Source organism: Lingula anatina, chromosome 4 (genome assembly GCF_051362555.1).
Source record: "Lingula anatina isolate TDL-2025a chromosome 4, LinAna3.0, whole genome shotgun sequence".
NCBI lineage: Eukaryota > Metazoa > Brachiopoda > Lingulata > Lingulida > Lingulidae > Lingula > Lingula anatina.
This window is the reverse complement of record NC_141770.1, coordinates 23,101,616-23,119,496: the sequence shown is the minus strand read 5'-3', so window position 1 is coordinate 23,119,496 and position 17,881 is coordinate 23,101,616. Positions and strand designations below refer to the sequence as shown.

At 37.5% G+C, this 17,881-nt stretch overlaps 3 protein-coding genes across 3 annotated transcripts; all 3 read left to right on the top strand.

The window, feature by feature from the left end:
- The first annotated feature begins 1,621 nt into the window (after positions 1–1,621).
- On the top strand, positions 1,622–5,706 carry LOC147762596 (uncharacterized). Its single transcript, XM_087010445.1, has 6 exons — positions 1,622–1,723; positions 2,050–2,113; positions 2,471–2,698; positions 2,940–3,320; positions 3,722–3,913; positions 4,861–5,706. Exons 2-6 carry the CDS (start codon positions 2,050–2,052, stop codon positions 5,019–5,021), a joined length of 1,026 nt encoding a protein of 341 aa, XP_086866571.1. The 5' UTR covers positions 1,622–1,723; the 3' UTR covers positions 5,022–5,706.
- A 959-nt stretch (positions 5,707–6,665) lies between these two features.
- LOC147762595 (uncharacterized) lies at positions 6,666–10,208 on the top strand. The gene is made up of 6 exons (XM_087010446.1): positions 6,666–6,747; positions 7,283–7,346; positions 7,654–7,881; positions 8,169–8,540; positions 9,145–9,195; positions 9,469–10,208. Exons 2-6 carry the CDS (start codon positions 7,283–7,285, stop codon positions 9,612–9,614), a joined length of 861 nt encoding a protein of 286 aa, XP_086866572.1. The 5' UTR covers positions 6,666–6,747; the 3' UTR covers positions 9,615–10,208.
- Positions 10,209–13,137: 2,929 nt separating this feature from the next.
- LOC106153932 (uncharacterized) lies at positions 13,138–16,977 on the top strand. The gene is made up of 6 exons (XM_013528082.3): positions 13,138–13,320; positions 14,113–14,176; positions 14,589–14,816; positions 15,059–15,439; positions 15,792–15,857; positions 16,075–16,977. The coding sequence occupies exons 2-6, from the start codon at positions 14,113–14,115 to the stop codon at positions 16,239–16,241; spliced, it is 906 nt and encodes a 301-aa protein (XP_013383536.2). The 5' UTR covers positions 13,138–13,320; the 3' UTR covers positions 16,242–16,977.
- Positions 16,978–17,881: the final 904 nt, after the last annotated feature.

The window sequence follows — 17,881 nt, the reverse complement described above, 5'->3', positions numbered from 1 at the left end:
CTTGGCTGCTTTCATGTAAAATATCTGAATTTCGATATGAAAGGGTTTAATAAGTTTTTCATTGCATTGCACCCAAACGAGGCTTCTTTGAAACTGCATGCTGATCATTAAAATGATTAAAATGACCGATGATAAATTACATGTAGCTCAAAATACGATTGAAATCGAACAAAATCTAATTTTATGCTCTAATTCGAACGAACATAAAATATTTATGATATAAACGCAGACAGTGGATGGAAGCGCTCATTACGTTCCGTGTGCTTTATTTCCGGTTTAACGTATTGTCATAAAGAGAGTCATTAGTGATAATTCAAAACCATACGTACTTCCTATTTGATTTTTTTAACTGAACAAGCTTTTAACAAAAAAAAATTAAAGCAAATATCTGTAAAACGAAACCGTTTTAAAGGACTAATAAAATAATAAAAATAATGATAATAATAAGTTCTTTTATGTTTTTTTTAGAAAGAAACTCATTCTTGCTTTATCTTCTACCGTCCATTAGAACCAGGATCCGAACTGAAACATTAAAACATTCTGATATAAGACATGTAAAACACTAAAAAGCTTGAACAACCAGTAAAACTAAATTCTCTATTCTTTTTAATCGTAATTTGTCAAATTATAGAAAATAATCATTTAAACAAACAAACTTAAACATTTTCTTTTTTATTGGTACAATCTTTCAAAACTGGCTGGGTGGGAGGGAATTATAAATATTATCTGCTTGCATCACGGAACGTGAAAGAGCCTTCGAATGACCTAACCCTAAAATCTACTTTTCCTCATCACCTTCTATACTCAAGTGGCCAGTCACGTGATCATCACACTACTCCGACTGTACTGGACAGTTCGCCCCGGGGTAAGTCCCCCCCCCCCCCCCCCATCAATTAACGACAAACTAACTATGGGGTAAAAGAATTGATCACATCATTTTGTAAAGTGACCGTATCCAATAGTGCTAAGAAAGCGTCGGTGGTGAGTCCAAATGAAAGTATTTAGCATCTTAAAGTAACTTTATTAAAGAGACTTGATGGGGGGGGGGGGGGGGGGGACTTACCCCGGGGTCCCACTAGCCCCGGCCTCCCCTACAACAAATATATTAGTTATCAAACAATCGCCTGAAGCCCGTTCTAGAAATGGAATTTGAAAAAAAACAGTTACATTTGATTAAAATATTTAGAAATATATATACATTTGAGAAAGATAGTGTGTACGACCCAACTATAATTGTTTTATTATGATACACCAGAAAAGGTCGTAAAATTAAGGTTGTGAAAGTATAAATAAGCACCATTATCAAGAAATGGTGACCATGTTAACGATGGCTCAAAAGTAGCAGATAAACATAATCGCTCTGACTGCAACGGTAATAACCATTTACAATATTTAATGTTGCCCTTGATGACTTGCTTCAGCGATGCCGACAAGATAACCACGTTTTATTACCAAATGAAAAAAAAGCAATTTCCATATACAGTATAATTAGTATAAATCATAATACAGTTTTGTTTTAAAACTGACTACACTTGGATGATATTCGGCCAGTGATTGGCCTAATGATTGATATTAAATTGCTTCCGCCCAACTGCGGGGTATAAAAGACGATACTTTTGCTTATTTTCGTGCGGAGAGAGCACTGTCGGTTTGTGAAATACTTCCATCCGCCATTAGTTCGGCACGGACAGGCAATCACAGGGCGTTGATTCATAATTTAAAGGTATACCGTTATTCGCCTTTTATTATTCTTTATTTACTCTCTCTCTCTCTCTCTCTCTCAGTGTGTGTGTGTGTGTGTGTGTGTGTGATACCATAGACCTTTACTTACTTGGATTTCATCAAATAATGAAAGTGACGCAGAATGAAGAAAAAATCAAGTTCAACAATAGCTATGTCTTATTTAATTCCAATCGTGGATTACATCATGTTTTTCTTTTTCTTTTTCTATTGCTTCTTCTTCTGATTATTTTATTATTATTGTTGTTATCAAAATTAACTTTATTCCACTTCCTTTATATAGTTTCTTTGTTTTATTTACAATTTTAGATGAGGTTCTTACTTCAACTCGCCGTTTTAGGTCTAGTGAGAACTGTAAGGGGTGACGAAATCGGTAAGATCACTTGCATACACCAAAGCAACAACGATCTACCTTACCTCTATTTCATAACCAACACTGATGTCGATAGAATAGATGCAAAACCAAAACAAAAATTTCAAAGAAAAGGCAAACCCACTTCTTAAAAATGCAATAACTGAGAGCAAAACGCAATTATTTTCACCACTTTCTGTTTTGATTTAACTTCAGGCATATGTAATGGCAAACAAAATGAGGCACTTTCCAGGAGTATTCTACAACACAACTTCACATATCAATTTTCTTTTGCAGGTATGCTGGCCCAACAGTAAAAATCGTATTTCCAAGCATGTGTTCTAGCTGCGAAAACATTTGTCACTTCGTGTCTTGCAGATCTGCTCGGGGTATGCGATCCACACAGTGATATCTGTGTTGCCAAGTACTCCAGTTGCGAGCCATTCCTCGGAAATGTCAACGGTGAGAAATACGCCATGGTGGAAGCTAAAGCCGGTCTCCTTGAGGTGAACGCCAACTCCAGAAGATGTACTTGTCTCCCTGGCTTCAGCGCTGTCAACATCGGAAAAGCTGTCGGTGATAGCGTCCGTCTGGATTGTGTGCCAGGTAAATTTAATACATTTTTTGAAAAAATTATCTTTAAAGATCTAAAATATCTTCTTTTTTGCTTTAGGATCCATGTAATGGTTAGATGGTCTGTTGACGCTAACCAAAATATTACCTGTGAAGATTTTGTTGTTCAGCAAGACCGAATGTAAGGTCTGTTATTAATAAAGAAAAGGATACATCGTACTTCCACAACGTAAAATGCCAACCTTATCCTACCCCTTGTTTTTTCAACTCCTAGTTGAGGGTGCCTCCTGCTATACCGATGGAGACTGTAACATCCGTAACTTGGATTGCCTCCCACTTCTTTCCCTGCTCCCTGGCATCTTCGGAGCAGTGGGGCAGCTCAACTCCGACAGTTTGTTCGCCCCAGGGTTCTTGACTCCTGGCACTCAGGCGATCTACGCTTTCATCGCCGGTTTCTTGCAGCTTTCAACTCAGTTCCTGTGTGGCTTCAACCGTGTCAACACCATTGAGTACAAATGTACGTACGCGAGCCCGTCGAAGCAAGACACTGCCTTCTACGGTGGAATGCACGGTAATGGTCAGGGAGCAAGCTTGAAAGGCGGTGGGTACGGTGGCACTTGCAAGAGAGTTAACAGAAACGAAGGATATCCATCGGGTAAGTTTATTTTTTAAACTAAGGAAAATCGCCATGTGTATCACGGATCTTTAGCATTATGTTTATTATCATGATTGATGAATGTTGTTTTATTATTATATAGAAAAAAAACGAAAATACGTAGGCAATCAAACATAAATGGACTGAGTGACAAACACTATATAAGCCAGTTTGAGATTTTTAAAACTTTATATGCAGTTTTTGTTCGCTTTTGACTTCCTTTATCGTTGTGACATATTAAATTATATACAATTGCTGACTTTGACTATGAGCAATTTTTTGTGGACCTCAGAAAAGTGATATCGATCGAGACGCAGATTGCATAATTTTGCTTCACATTGCGTTATTGTATTTTCAATCTTTCCATCCGTTTTCACCTGAAAGGTTTTCATTTGTTTCAGCATCTAGTACATCGGCTAAAGGAAAGGGTAGCAACTATATGCAACAGGCATCTATGCAGGGTAGAAACTATATGCAACAGGCATCTATGCAGGGTAGCAACAATATGCAACAGGCATCTATGCAGGGTAGCAACAATATGCAACAAGCATCTATGCAGGGTAGCAACAATATGCAACAAGCATCTATGCCATGTTAGTATTCCTAACTTTTGTTGTTTGTATAATGAGATTTTCTTGGTGTATTTGTAATGATGCACCACGGCACTGGTATTGCGTTCAGGACTACCCAACTACCAGACTCGGCACCGAATGATCCTGAATTCACCGGTAGATCAGACACACTACCCGTTTTCAAGGTGTGTGTCAGATCGCATTACACAGTATCAGACGCGACACCGCTCTTGCCTAGTACGCGATGTGATAGTGACGATTCTCAGCGGGGTTGAAAAGCATTGCATCACCACTCAAAATTTGTTCAGGGTATGACACTGTGTAATGCAATCTGATACACACCTTGAAAACGGGTAGTGTGGTCTGATAAACCGGTGAATTCAGGATCATTCGGTGCCGAGTCTGGTAGTTGGGTAGGCCTGGCGTTATTGAATAAAAATATTCTTGTTGCTATTTTAATACTCAGCAACGATTTTCAAATTAAATCCTTTCTCCCGTAATGAAGTCTATAAATAATTAAACAGTTTAAATCTAATAATTTAATAATCGGATTACAGTTCCAAGTACGGTAGTTGCAGTAAGAATGTGCAAGCAGTATCCAGTAAGCAGCATTAATAAAACAATAACAAAAAACAAAAAAATACAAACAATATAGGTGGAGAGGGCTCAAATGTATACCCTCAGTTGCTTACATCTAAAAATCTACAACTGTATGGGAGTATCCTAAAGTTTGTACAGATTGACAATTTCTGCCAAATTCTAGAATGTTCTTGAAAGTTCTATATCTTAGTAATTCCCATCCATCTATCGTATACGCCTTTCCCAATGTTTTATTCATTTACTTATTTATTAAACTGTTTTATTAATTCTTCATTTTTTAGTTATTAACATTACTGAAGATGAAACATAACGGCCTCGGCTACACATCTCAACATTTAATCACTGCAATTTAACTTTAATTATTTCAGACTATAACCCATTCGGAGGACAGGCTTTTAACGGTTTCGGAGGGCAATCATTCATGGGGTACCAACCCACCAACGGTGCCCAAATGCCTTATGGGTCCCAAGCAAATTACGGGATGTACTCACCTTCATACAAAACATACGGCTACGGAAAAAAGAGATAGGGCATCTCAGCCTCATTTGTGAAAGGATTAAAACGATGACGACATTTTAATGACCGATTTAAGGACACGCTCTTCTGTTTATATCATTTTGCTGTACCACTTCATTCCAGTTCAATGGGCGTACACTTAAAATAGTACACATGGTTATAACGTTTATAAAGCTTTAATTGCTAAAAGGTTGTTTTGATACAGTTATGACGGATGTTTGCAAATATCTCGATGGAAGTCTGTAAAAAATATCCTTTTTAGATCGGTTGACGCCAATGATGCAGATTTACCTGGCGGGCTACTTGATTTTACCCTTAAAGTCACCAGAAATTCATCTCACGTTTAGAAGGAAGATAATGACTGGATCAACAATTTGTTTGTGACAAACGGACATGCCATCTTACTTGAACGTAAGGACTAATGAAGGTTTCAAAAACCGGATGCTTTCCGCCGAAATGGGAATCGGTGTTTACTGTGGACGACGACTTGTAAAAAACCACACTTTACCAGGCATACGCTACCAGTGTAGTCGTATGCTGGCACGAAGACCATTTGCGGTGTCGTAATTTATGCTGCGAAGACTATCAACAGAATATGTAGCATATTTATATAACACACATAAACAACACACGTGTGAAAATGCTGCGCTGTGCATGATTACTTAAAATTAATTAATAAATCATATAGATTCTACATACGTGAATACTTGTATTATTTTTAAATCATTTTTCACAATTATGTAAGTGTCTTCTGTTTATCTGCCCCATTAGATGTAGTACTAATATTATAGTGTTTATGTACTACTAAGTTCCTTTACAACATATTATTATAGTCTATATCTAGTGGACATAAAGAGGGACATGCCCTATCCCTACTCTAACATAATGCCCAGAGGCAGACTCTGTGGCCATCTTACACACAAAATATTAAGACAGATAGAACTCGTATAACTTACATGACATTCAGAAAACCCTCGGTTTGATGTTATTGGATTGATAAATCTAATCGGTTAAATGGTTTGTAGAAAACACATATGTATTATTCGGTTGAAGCAAATCGGGACCTGTTCGTATGGTTTCGGTATGAAATGGTTTAATAAGTTTTTTAACCCATTAAACTCTAACAAAGGTCCTTTGAGACTGCATGCTGACCATTAGAATGATTCTATGAACAATGATAAAGTAGATGTAGTTTAAAACACGATTGAAATTGAAGGAAATATACTTTATCCGGAATTAAGGGGCCATTCTAAACCAATATATTAATTCGTTTCATGATTATGGCTATGAAAATAACTTAAAACTTGTTTAAATAAATAATTCAGTATGTTTAACGCAGTCAGCTAAATTATTGGGTGTGCAGATGTTATAAATATGTAGGCCAGTGATAGTTATTAAATCTGCCCTGGAACAACGAAGTCACTCACGTTTATATTATGTTTACATTGCCTCTTTCAAACAAGTTTCCACTATTACACTGTAATTTTCTACTCCATATAAACAGCTTTGTCCAGATTTAAAATATGATAATATACAAAATGTGACTGTTGAACACACATATTTTCATGACTCAGTTTTCTTGTTGACATTTCACGCCTTTGATCACTAATTTGATAATTGGGCTATTTTTTCTTCATTTAGGGTGTTTCCTGGGCGCCAGAAAGTATAAAATCCTCACCTACGTTGACACGATTGGTAGGGTGTTGTTAGCTTTGGCGGGGATCAGCATTATTTTTCGTGTAAGTACATTGTCAGAGGGCAATTTTTTAACAGACTTGAAACAGAGTGGGTGATAGAGCAGAGTGTCTTCTAATTTACTACGATGATTGTTTAAGTCAAGGTACATTGTTAGGTGCGTGTGTGCGCGCTCGCTTGCGTTTCGAATATTTGGTGTAAAAATGGACTTTTTGTAAAGGTTTGAGATAGTATCCTTGCAAAATTGAGAAAATACATCCTATGGATAAAATGTTACCTTTAATTTAGGTTGATTCAAGATAAAACAAGTCATCAAAGACGCTCGAACTCGTCAAAAACCATTTCTCCATTGCATTAAAACTGATGTTCATGACTTAAATACATTATGTTAACGTGTTAATCCGAGAGCTTTGACGATTGTTCCAGACTTGATCACTCTGACGTATAATGTTGATTTTCTTAAATTAAGAAATATCAAAATGTAAAAAAAAATGATTAAAGCTTATTATTTTCATTATTTTATTATTTATCTTTGTAGAATTCCAAGTATTGTTCTGGGTCCTTTCGTGCCACTTTCAGATGGAGCTACTGGCTGGAGTTTTATGTCTGGGGATCTTTACTGTGGTAAACGGCGGTGAAATAGGTAGGTAGCATCTTTTCCCATATATTGGTAACCTTATGATCGAGCCCCGTTTCACACTCGCGCCTTCGCACGCACATATACACGTACGCACGTACTCACACGCAGGGACACTCATTCAAAGTTTGGTTTTAACATTAAGTTCCACAATTGTAGTCTAGTTTGAACCCAGATAACAATGTAGCAATTTTTAGTATTTGTGAAAAAAAGTTTTTTCTCGCTCTTGCTCTTAAAAGGTTTTATGTTATCTATAATACATTAAAGTAAATAAATAAATAATACTCTTAAATCTAAACACCTAATATTTTAGATCTGCTCGGCGTTTGCGATCCCCACAAGGATATCTGTGTTTCCAAGTACTCCAGCTGCGAACCATTCCTCGGAAATGTCAACGGTGAGAAATACGCCATGGTGGAAGCTAAAGCCGGTCTCCTTGAGGTGAACGCCAACTCCAGAAGATGTACTTGTCTCCCTGGCTTCAGCGCTGTCAACATCGGAAAAGCAGTCGGTGACAGTGTCCGTTTAGAGTGTGTCCCAAGTACGCATTGTTATTCTCCGTTAAGCGTTCACAAAAGTTTAAAATACCTTTTGCAATTAATTTTCTACAGCTTTTTCTATAAAATTTCAATTTCTATCTATTACTATTTAACGTGTGAGGCACAATGTACTTTGAATATAAAAATATGAAAATATAATACCATTTTATTGATTAGGTTTTCATGTAATTGTCATCTACTTGCTCCAGCTTCATGCAGCAATTTTTATGGTTTGCCGTTCTCTCAATCATTCAGTATTGATTATCATATAACACTATTTTATTTCCAGTTGAGGGTGCCTCCTGCTACACCGATGGAGACTGTAACATCCGTAACTTGGATTGCCTCCCACTTCTTTCCCTGCTCCCTGGCATCTTTGGCGCGGTGGGGCAGCTCAACTCGGATAGTCTCTTTGCGCCTGGTTTTCTCCCTCCTGCTACTCAACCACTATACGCCTTTGTAGCCGGATTTCTACAGCTGACTACGCAAACACTGTGTACTTTTAACCGAGTTAATACCATTGAGTACAAATGCACATATACAAGTCCCACCAAGCAAGATACGTATATGTATGGCGGAGGTTATACTGGAAGCGCTTCTACAGGCTATGGTTTTGCCGGCACGTGTAAACGCGTTAACAGAAATGAAGGATATCCTCCAGGTTAGGTGTTTTATTTGAGACACATATATATATTCTAAGCGACTTATACTTTATTTATTTTAACTTGTGCATGCGTGTGTGTGCGTGTGTGTGTGTGTGTGTGTGTGTGCGTGTGTGTGTGTGTGAGCGTGTGTGTGTGTGTTGGGGAGGTGGTAGTGGTAAAGGTAAGATGAATTCCCCGATTATAATCACTGCAACAACTCTTTTCTTTTGCAACATATTTGAACTTGAAAAAACTAATTATTAACTTATGTTGAAGTGGCGATTAAATATTTTAGCCGCCATCACTTTATGTTTACTTTACTTATTAACGTTTTATTCTTCTTCAGTATTTCATAATGAGTCTCCATGCATGGCTAGTTTTTTTTTTTTTCTTTCTTTCCCCCCTTTTTTTTCTTGTAATAGGCATTATTATCATTTTGAGTATTTTTTTAAATAACAAAGTTTAAGGGACTTAAAGGTAACACATATTCATACATACATCATTACTCATCAATCTACAGCTCGCTCTCGCTGTATAAAACACCGCGTCTTTTATAATTGCGAATGTTTATTTATTTATTTTTTACTTGGCCATAATATCACATATTTTACGTTTTTCCAGCTCACCAAGTCACAACAACTAAACCGCATTCCCAGCCACAGCCCCCGAATTGTAAGTATCTCTGTCTCTATTATAGAAATTTGAAAGGGTAAAGTGATCCCCTGCCAAACAAACGTTTTGCATCGGTCAGTTTACCTCTCTTTAAGATGCAAATTTATCAAATTAACAAAGAAAGGTTGTATGATGGTACGTTACCTTTTCATTTATTTATAGGCTACCGATGATATGCGATAATTTCATGTTCACTTACGGTTGGCATTTTACATACGTCTTTCATTAATATAATATATCCGTTTTACGTCATCTCATTTTCTAACGTTTCAGACTACGGCCAGCCATATGGCTACCGACCTTACGGGCCAAGTGTAGCTGTACCATACGGCCAGTACGGAGGTCGGCCATACGGAGGACAGGCGTATGGATACGGTTCACCTTATACCGGAACCGGGTACTACGGCAAGAAAAAATAGTACCCAAGAAATTTTATCTCCGTGTATGCCTTCGACTTTACTTGAAACTAATACAGTGTTTTGAGACAGCCATGACAGATCTTTACAACAAAAGATCTCGACGAAATGCTGAAAAGACACTACATTTAGCTATCGAAGAGATAGAGACGTATAATCTAGGAAGCGATGGACATTAATGACTGATTCTGGTACGTGCGCGATCCAAAGAAATGGAATATATCGTTTCAGGGCCAATGACGGTTTTTATATATTTATAATCCAGATGTTTCTGCCCTGTGTTTTCTTAATATCTACATGTAGGAATTGGGTTCATTTGGACTACATGAAGACCATTAGCTGCTGGGTGGTCATGTGACTGCGCTTAATGTTATCTCATCGAACTAACGCTATTCTATATTCAACTGGACTTCTGCTGATTTCTTTTGGACCCATGTAGGGTAGAATTTGGCCCAGCAGTTTACCCCAATTTTCAAAAAATGTGGAAATGCTGCGATAACTGTCATTCCCTGTGCCACGTCAGGGTGTCAATATGGCACAAACATGCATAAAATTATGCTAGAATTTTGTTAATGAATAAATAATTATACAAAAATATTCATCGCGTGAGCTCGTCTTATCTACGTTACTTATCTGAATAAATATGCGCTGCTCGTATTTATTTTCCCAGGGGCGCAAAAAGGGCATTTTAATTCATGTGTGGGAAGGGAGGGGGGGGGGGGGGCGTATGCACAGACATGTATGGAAGTAGACCTATTAGAAAAGTACTAGACAGATTATAAATTCATGTTTATAAAGCACAATTATGATGATTACAACAATATTCATCGTGTGAGTTTGCCTTACCGCTACTGATCCGATACCTTATCTGAATATCTACGCAGGCAGCGTACAATATGTATGCCTACATTCCCGGGGCCGTACATGTATACAGTCAGGGTTCTTTCACTGGGTAGGGGTATTCATAGGCCCAGGGAGTGGTGTTTTCGCACGCTTTTCTTTAAAGCATAAAAGTTGATTAAGTATTTTGCATTGCGAGGGCATGTGTCCATTTCACGAGAAATGTCGCCTACCATAGTATACGGAAAAGATCAGGTATAGAGTAAGAGACGGTTAGATACATCAGTACAGAAAATGGCACTGTGCTTAATACACAAGATCAGCTTATGAGGTGCAGAAATACGTTCGCATATTAAAAACAAAGCACAACAAAACAAAAAAGGGCAATGATAACGAAAATAAAAGTAAGATCCGACCCTTTTTAATTACAGCTTATTGTCGTACGTGTATATATACTGGTTGCAGCTCTCCCATAATTACACCAAAATCGAATGTCACACAGACGCAGTCTACTTGTCATCTTGATGATGGGGAGCATTTTATTTTTTCTGAGAACCAATAATTTCACTAAGGGATGTAGATTTTTGTTCTTAGGTGTGTTGAGGGAGGGCCCAGCATATGAAGATGACCTGAGAGATTTAATTGATATATATTGTTGAATCTAGGACGTTTCTGTAGGTCAACGAACGAGTCTTCCCCTCTTTTGTACGGTGGGGGAGGGAAGCGTTTCTGAAATTGCCATTTTGCTTTGAAAAAATGGAGAAGAGAACTCCCTATACTTCACACCGACAGTGATTGATGTAAATTTTTCTTGCACTTCGCATGAGAAGTTTATTACTATGAAAACATTTTTCTGAACAAAAGCAAATAAAAAGAAAATAATCAAGAGAAAATAATAATTCTGAAATATTCATAATCGCAGCACGTAAACATGTAAGTATTTATGTAAATTGAGACCGGTCCGTTATCTTCATCAAAGTTCTTCTGAATGCAAATTGGTGTGAATTCATTCAGCAACATCCATATTCAGTGGTTATTCATACAACCATGATTTGAGGTAATCTTTTACTATTTATAGCTTTAAATTCAAACATGGGGATCGTTTAATAAAGAGAACACGCACGTCGTTCTGGTCGTGTTTTTACGTGGCAGATATAATCTCTCCCTGCGTCAACATTGCCAGTTAGGAAAGTCTGTGGTTTAGATGATAATTTAATAATTAAATTAATAATTTAAATGTAAAATTTCTCTGTTTAAAGAGCTGTGTGAGTTAATCTCCATAGCGCCACCAATATCACGAATTCGTAAGAAAGACTTCAATTTGTACACATTAGCCTGCATAAATATCTGTTAAAAAGGCCTAGCTAATTGTTTTCAAAAAATCTACCTGTGAAGATAATTTCTCTTGGGCTCATCACTAACTTGATAAATGTCTCCTGTATCCTCTGCCCGGAGTTATCGTCACTACATTCTGATTTTTCAATTTTTATTTTATATAATACTTTGTGTACACATAAATTCCGATGTCCCTTTATTACGTTTCTGTGTCAAGCATTTCTTTATGGAACATTACCCAAATGTTCAGTACCTATGGCATGTTAAACCCTTCTTACACAATGTTACATCAAAGTGCCACCAAAAAACATCAAAGAGCCACAAAAATATGAAGTAAAAAAAGATACAAAAAGGAAAAAAATGAAATGAACGAACGAATGAACGAACGAAAGATAACGGTAGCGTATTTTCCATATTGCGTCTATTACAAAGTTTCAGCGCTACAGGACAAGAACTGAATTTTCTGGTTTTTATAGACAACAGCGGCGTATCATACCCTTATCGCTCTCAGTCAAATAACAGAACTACGGAATGTTACAAATTGCAGGTGAAATAACCCGTCAATGAACATTAATAGATACTGACCAGCAAAGAAGGAACTAACTTTGAAAGAGTAAACGTTTATACAGTTTACATTATTTGCTAGCTGCCCTTTCTTTTCCTCGAGACCTCCAATGAAATTCGTACAAGTAGCAAAATGTGAACTGAAGTGCTCTTTAATTTCACGTTTTGTCCATTCTGAGATTTATCGATAAACAGAAGGAACTCCAAGTACAGGTCAGATCCCGCTATTTCTTCAGTAAAATATCAAGACGGTATATCTCGTGACGCTGAAATAAATTATAGGACGAACCGGCTCGTCGCCATCGCAATAGCAGCTTAAGTTTTCCTGATATAAATAGCCGATAAGTCTATATGTTATTAATGCAAATTATAAGATGATAACGATCCTAATGATGAGGGTTCACCAGACAGTCTGAATTAATCTAAGAATTTTATCTGTCGTGTCAGAGTTTAAGATGTGCTGCTGCAAGGAATTTTGTTGAAATGTTACAAAAAATAATCTTTTTTTATCAAATATGCGTGCTGGGTTGCAGAAGAATTAAAAGAAAATAAAATAAAATAGGTAGAAAAATTTGCTCTCTCACATCCCATATTCCTATCTTCAAAAAGATTTACCTCAAGGAAATGAGATGCGAAAAGTGGTCAACTGCATGACATTAAATTTAATGAATACGCGTAGAAGTCCGCTTACGCTAATTTCATGCAGATCAGTGCGATAACAACTAGTGGACCAATTAGTTGACGATATTCACGAACCGCAATCAAACAATGGGGATGCAAAATTTTAATTTGTTTCCGGCTGGCCGATGTGGTCACTCGAGGAGGGTATAAAAGTTGACTCTCTTCTCCATGGACTTCACGATAGAAACGTGCTTTGGAGGGAAAGCAAGTGTCGGCCGCGCATCTCATCGGCCAGTAGGAATATACGTGAACTGAAGGTGGTTGAACCGATTCCTGTTACACTACAAAGGTAATTCAACTACTTCTCTGAATTTTATTTCATTTCATTTCGTTTCATTCCATTTGCTTGTTACTACTGTCTGTGAGGGTATATTTAGACATTGTACTGGTACTGCTCAGTTGCTGCGGTATCATACGAGATGTTTTCGAGAATTACCTTAAACGTTTTAAAAACATTTTACTCCGAATGCAATTTCCAACAACTGCATAAACTGGAACATGCTAACGCTTCATATCATAGCAACGACATTAAATGAAGACTACATTTTTTAATTCGCCACATCATCTTCACCCTATGTCCCCTTCAATGCTGAAAATGCACAGGTAAAGTTGTTTATGCGATTAAGTTTTTCTTAATTAATATAAATTATTGAGGAGTGAAAACAATGCACATCAGAATAAGTAAATGCAGTTTATATAATTCGTCCGTATACTTCTGTACCATTTTGAAGAAAGGTGTTTACATCTTATTCAGGCCCTGGATTATTTAGATATTTTAAGCCGAGAGATCGTAGCCAAGGCGTTTAAGAGTTCCATGTATCTCAAATTCCTCAATAACCTATGCACTGCTGTTATGTCTCGCACATCAAAAGATAAATTTCCAAAATATATCACACTAACAAGTAACTTCGTGTTGCGACCAAGGATTAATAAAGAATTTACCGAAATCAAAATCAGACTGTTTAGGCTTAAAAACCAGTGCAGAGTTAATCATGAATAGGATGGAATAAATTATGGAAGACTCTCTTTTATCTACCTAGTTGTACGTTAAGTCTTATATCTTGAATTTTTCTTCTCTTAGATGCATTGGGTATCGTCGCTTGTTGTAGTATGCTGCGTGGCTCTGGTTAGAGGTGCAGAAGTGGGTAAGTGCATTTTAGCGTAAAGATTCTAGAATTTGTACCATTAGTTAATTCTGTGGTTGTTTTTGAGGGAGTTTTTTTTACAAGAAATAATACATTCAGCTATGAGCCTCGTTCCAAGCAAAGAGAAAAATAGAATTACTCAAAACCTTGCAAATTTTGAGAGCAATACAAACAGAAAAAGAATGATCTCTTCTGTTTAACCTGGGCTTTATTTTTATCTGCGAGTTTAGATTTAGTAGAATTATAAAATAATACAGGTAAATTTGAGGATTCCCTCAATATACTAATGTCCTCGTTTGGATGTGCGCGATATGCGTAATTGCAGTATTTCAAAGGCTTTTTTAAGACTTACGACAAAAATGAGAGATAAAAAATATATCTAATCAGACAATTTGTAATTTAATTTGTCCAGATCTGCTCGGTGTATGCGATCCCCACAAAGATATCTGTGTTGCCAAGTACTCCAGCTGCGAGCCATTCCTCGGAAATGTCAACGGTGAGAAATACGCCATGGTGGAAGCTAAAGCCGGTCTCCTTGAGGTGAACGCCAACTCCAGAAGATGTACTTGTCTCCCAGGCTTCAGCGCTGTCAACATCGGAAAAGCTGTCGGTGACAGCGTCCGTCTGGAATGTGTCCCAGGTAAAATTGAATATGGCATATTTTTTTATCTATAATAAAAAAGACCTGTGTCTGCTTTCTTGCTTTAGTTCCAGTGAATAAAAACTGAACACAATTTTACCGTTAGATTGCGTTGTTAATCAAGACCAATACAAGCGATAACGTAAGGTTTAATATAATTACGAAAACTAAGATAATTAGTATTTCCACAACAATATATACCAAACTTACATGTAATATTTTTTCTTTTTTTAAACTTCCAGTTGAGGGTGCTTCCTGCTACACCGATGGAGACTGTAACATCCGTAACTTGGATTGCCTCCCACTTCTTTCCCTGCTCCCTGGCATCTTCGGCGCCACTGGCCAACTGAACTCCGACAGCCTGTTCGCCCCAGGATTCTTGACTCCCGGTACCCAGGCGATCTATGCTTTCATCGCCGGCTTCTTGCAGCTTTCAACTCAGTTCCTGTGTGGTTTCAACCGTGTCAACACCATTGAGTACAAATGTACCTACTCAAGCCCAACAAAACAGGACACTTACATGTACGGTGGCACCTACGGCAGCAGTCATGGAACCAGCGGATCCGGTGGCGGTTTCGGTGGCACTTGCCAGAGAGTTAACAGAAATGAGGGATACCCATCAGGTACGTTATATTCATTTTCAAGTCCGCAAATAAAATCGCCAAAAATGATCAATTTTATTAAATTTTCGTAAACACATAAAATCGTTGCTCAAATTGAATTTCGACAACATTCCTTTATCTGCTAGGTAAAATTGCGATTTGGGAAACGACTTTAAATGGCGGGCTTAATCCGGAGTTGACACAGTTCTGAATAATAGCAATATTGATGAAATTAATTGACTTCGACAGTTAAAGAATGCGATTCATTCCAGTATTAGATCGGTGTTTTTTCTTCTTTATACTCGAATGCACTTCTTTTTTCGTATGAATGAAGCTCGTCTTTTAATTCACATACAACATTCTTGTTTTACAGCCAGCTCAGTCAGCCAGAAGGGACACACTGCTCCAGCACCTAAGCCACAACCACAGCCATACAATCGTACGTATAGATTTTTATTCTCTCTCTCTTTCTCTCTCGCTCTCTGTCTAACTCTTTTTCTCTCTCTCTCTGTCTTTAAAAATATGGTTACAATAAAAGCACACGTTCACGCTTTTTCATAACAATAAACTCTCCTCGACAACAAAAAAACGTGACATTAAATTTTTTTTCATTATTTCAAACATTTAAAAATATTATTTCTTTCTTTCCAAAACAGCTTACGGTGGATACTCCAGTTACGGACAGCCAGCTCCCGGTTACGGACAGGCCGTTCCAAATTACGGAGGCTACGGTACAGGCTACGGTACTGGCTACGGCACGGGATACGGAGGTGGTTATTCTCCATACGGCAGTGGCTACAACAACTACGGGTACGGCAAGTAAATCAGTGGGTATTGATTTGGACAGCGGTCAGCTTTTGCCTTTCAAGACGTCGACGACTATGCGCGGAGTAACGGACAATGCATTTGTCAATAATTTGGGAATTTCTTCCAAAGCAGTCATTCTGGTCTCCAACATCTGGTTTGGAGTTGTGAATAAGCCAGTTTTGGTTTTGTTTACTTCTACAATTTTGCAAATTAAAAACCGAGAAAAAAATTAGAAGCTGTGACGAACAGTTAGAGGTGGCATGCAAAATATACATTTGTGCGATTATGAGCTCAATTTTAGACCAGATAATAAATACGAATGCCAATCATGACGGACTTTTAAGAAAGGTCCTGATAGACTTTGGCTTTCTTCCGGTCATACACCAACTTCTTGTAACAGTAACTCAGACACTTGCTCATTAAAGGCTCATTTGTATATTTTGTCTGCAACCAAGGAACAAGGGCCAATGAAGGTGGAAGCACCTGATGCTTATGCCCAAGAAACATTCGGAGAAATGGGAGTCGGTGCGGTTACGCCAATTCAGCACATCCAACGCAATGCTGATGTTGGTGCAACTAGAAGTCACACCTAGAACAATCAGGGTGTGCATTATAAAATTTATGCTGCGAGATAACAACTACCGCAGCTATTACTGTAATCTTTACCAAAGGACATATTTTTCTATGCGCTGTGCGGGTTATTTATTATTGTAATGTATGAAAAATAAATGTTTATATTTTAAAATTGAAAATCTGTCCTCTTACTTTTTTCTAACACTAGCATGTCGGAATGTACAGCAGGCGGTAGCACTAGCGGACTACTTTTTACATGTATCATTATACGTAAACCAGCCATTATTTCGGAAAACAGTACCCAGGAATATCCAAACTGAGTTCAAAGTAGTGTGGGGAAGGGGTGGGGATGGAAGGCGTGGCTAAGTTCTAATATCGCGTTTTCAACTTCACAACCTGGCAAAGTAAAATAGACATATAATTAATAAAATGACAGAAACTGTGACATGCCGTGGGTTTAAAGCTGACGTACGGGGTAAACTAGATAGTAATATATGAATAAAAGATAAATAAAAGACTCCGAGAAGGTTCCGCGTCAAAACCTCGAACGAGATCAACATCTCTAAAAGTCCAAGCCCGTTAAAATCAATTCACCTTGTTCAGCAGGTCACGGAATTTCCCCCCTTGCGCCGATAGCGCGCCACATAATCACAGAGATTCTAATATAAAACTATAATGAGTATTATCAAATTCTATTTACTTGCTTGGCCAAGGAAATAATGAACACGCTTATCGGGAGAGCGATAAAATTCACCCCAGCGTGCAGAGGTAATTGCCAGTTGGCATGCGCAGTAATCTGTGTCCATCATTTTATTACTTCCTTATTCAACGACGGCGCTGTTTTAAACGGCAGACATAATATCTCAGATGCCTTCACAGGCTTCCATGGTTTAATTTCCTTTTAATGTGTTAATACTGCTTCCACGGTTTTCATTTCCTTTTAATGTGTTAAAACTGCTATATAAGTAATTACTCTTCTAATCCTCACCAGACCACTAACAAGAACAAATAAATATATAAAGGAATTTTTTTAATATTATGTTATTTTTATTAACTAAAACGAATAACAAGAGAAGTGATGAA

What these genes read in the sequence shown, in the direction of transcription:
- LOC147762596 (XM_087010445.1), top strand. Translation starts at nt 2,050, where the DNA reads ATGAGGTTCTTACTTCAACTCGCCGTTTTAGGTCTAGTGAGAACTGTA. An exon ending in TGTAAGGGGTGACGAAATCG is followed by an intron (nt 2,114 to 2,470) that starts GTAAGATCACTT and finishes CGTGTCTTGCAG; the next exon opens with ATCTGCTCGGGGTATGCGAT. An exon ending in GCAACAAGCATCTATGCCAT is followed by an intron (nt 3,914 to 4,860) that starts GTTAGTATTCCT and finishes TAATTATTTCAG; the next exon opens with ACTATAACCCATTCGGAGGA.
- LOC147762595 (XM_087010446.1), top strand. Translation starts at nt 7,283, where the DNA reads ATGGAGCTACTGGCTGGAGTTTTATGTCTGGGGATCTTTACTGTGGTA. An exon ending in GGTAAACGGCGGTGAAATAG is followed by an intron (nt 7,347 to 7,653) that starts GTAGGTAGCATC and finishes CTAATATTTTAG; the next exon opens with ATCTGCTCGGCGTTTGCGAT. An exon ending in AAATGAAGGATATCCTCCAG is followed by an intron (nt 8,541 to 9,144) that starts GTTAGGTGTTTT and finishes ACGTTTTTCCAG; the next exon opens with CTCACCAAGTCACAACAACT.
- LOC106153932 (XM_013528082.3), top strand. Translation starts at nt 14,113, where the DNA reads ATGCATTGGGTATCGTCGCTTGTTGTAGTATGCTGCGTGGCTCTGGTT. An exon ending in CCGTCTGGAATGTGTCCCAG is followed by an intron (nt 14,817 to 15,058) that starts GTAAAATTGAAT and finishes TTAAACTTCCAG; the next exon opens with TTGAGGGTGCTTCCTGCTAC. An exon ending in ACAACCACAGCCATACAATC is followed by an intron (nt 15,858 to 16,074) that starts GTACGTATAGAT and finishes TTTCCAAAACAG; the next exon opens with CTTACGGTGGATACTCCAGT.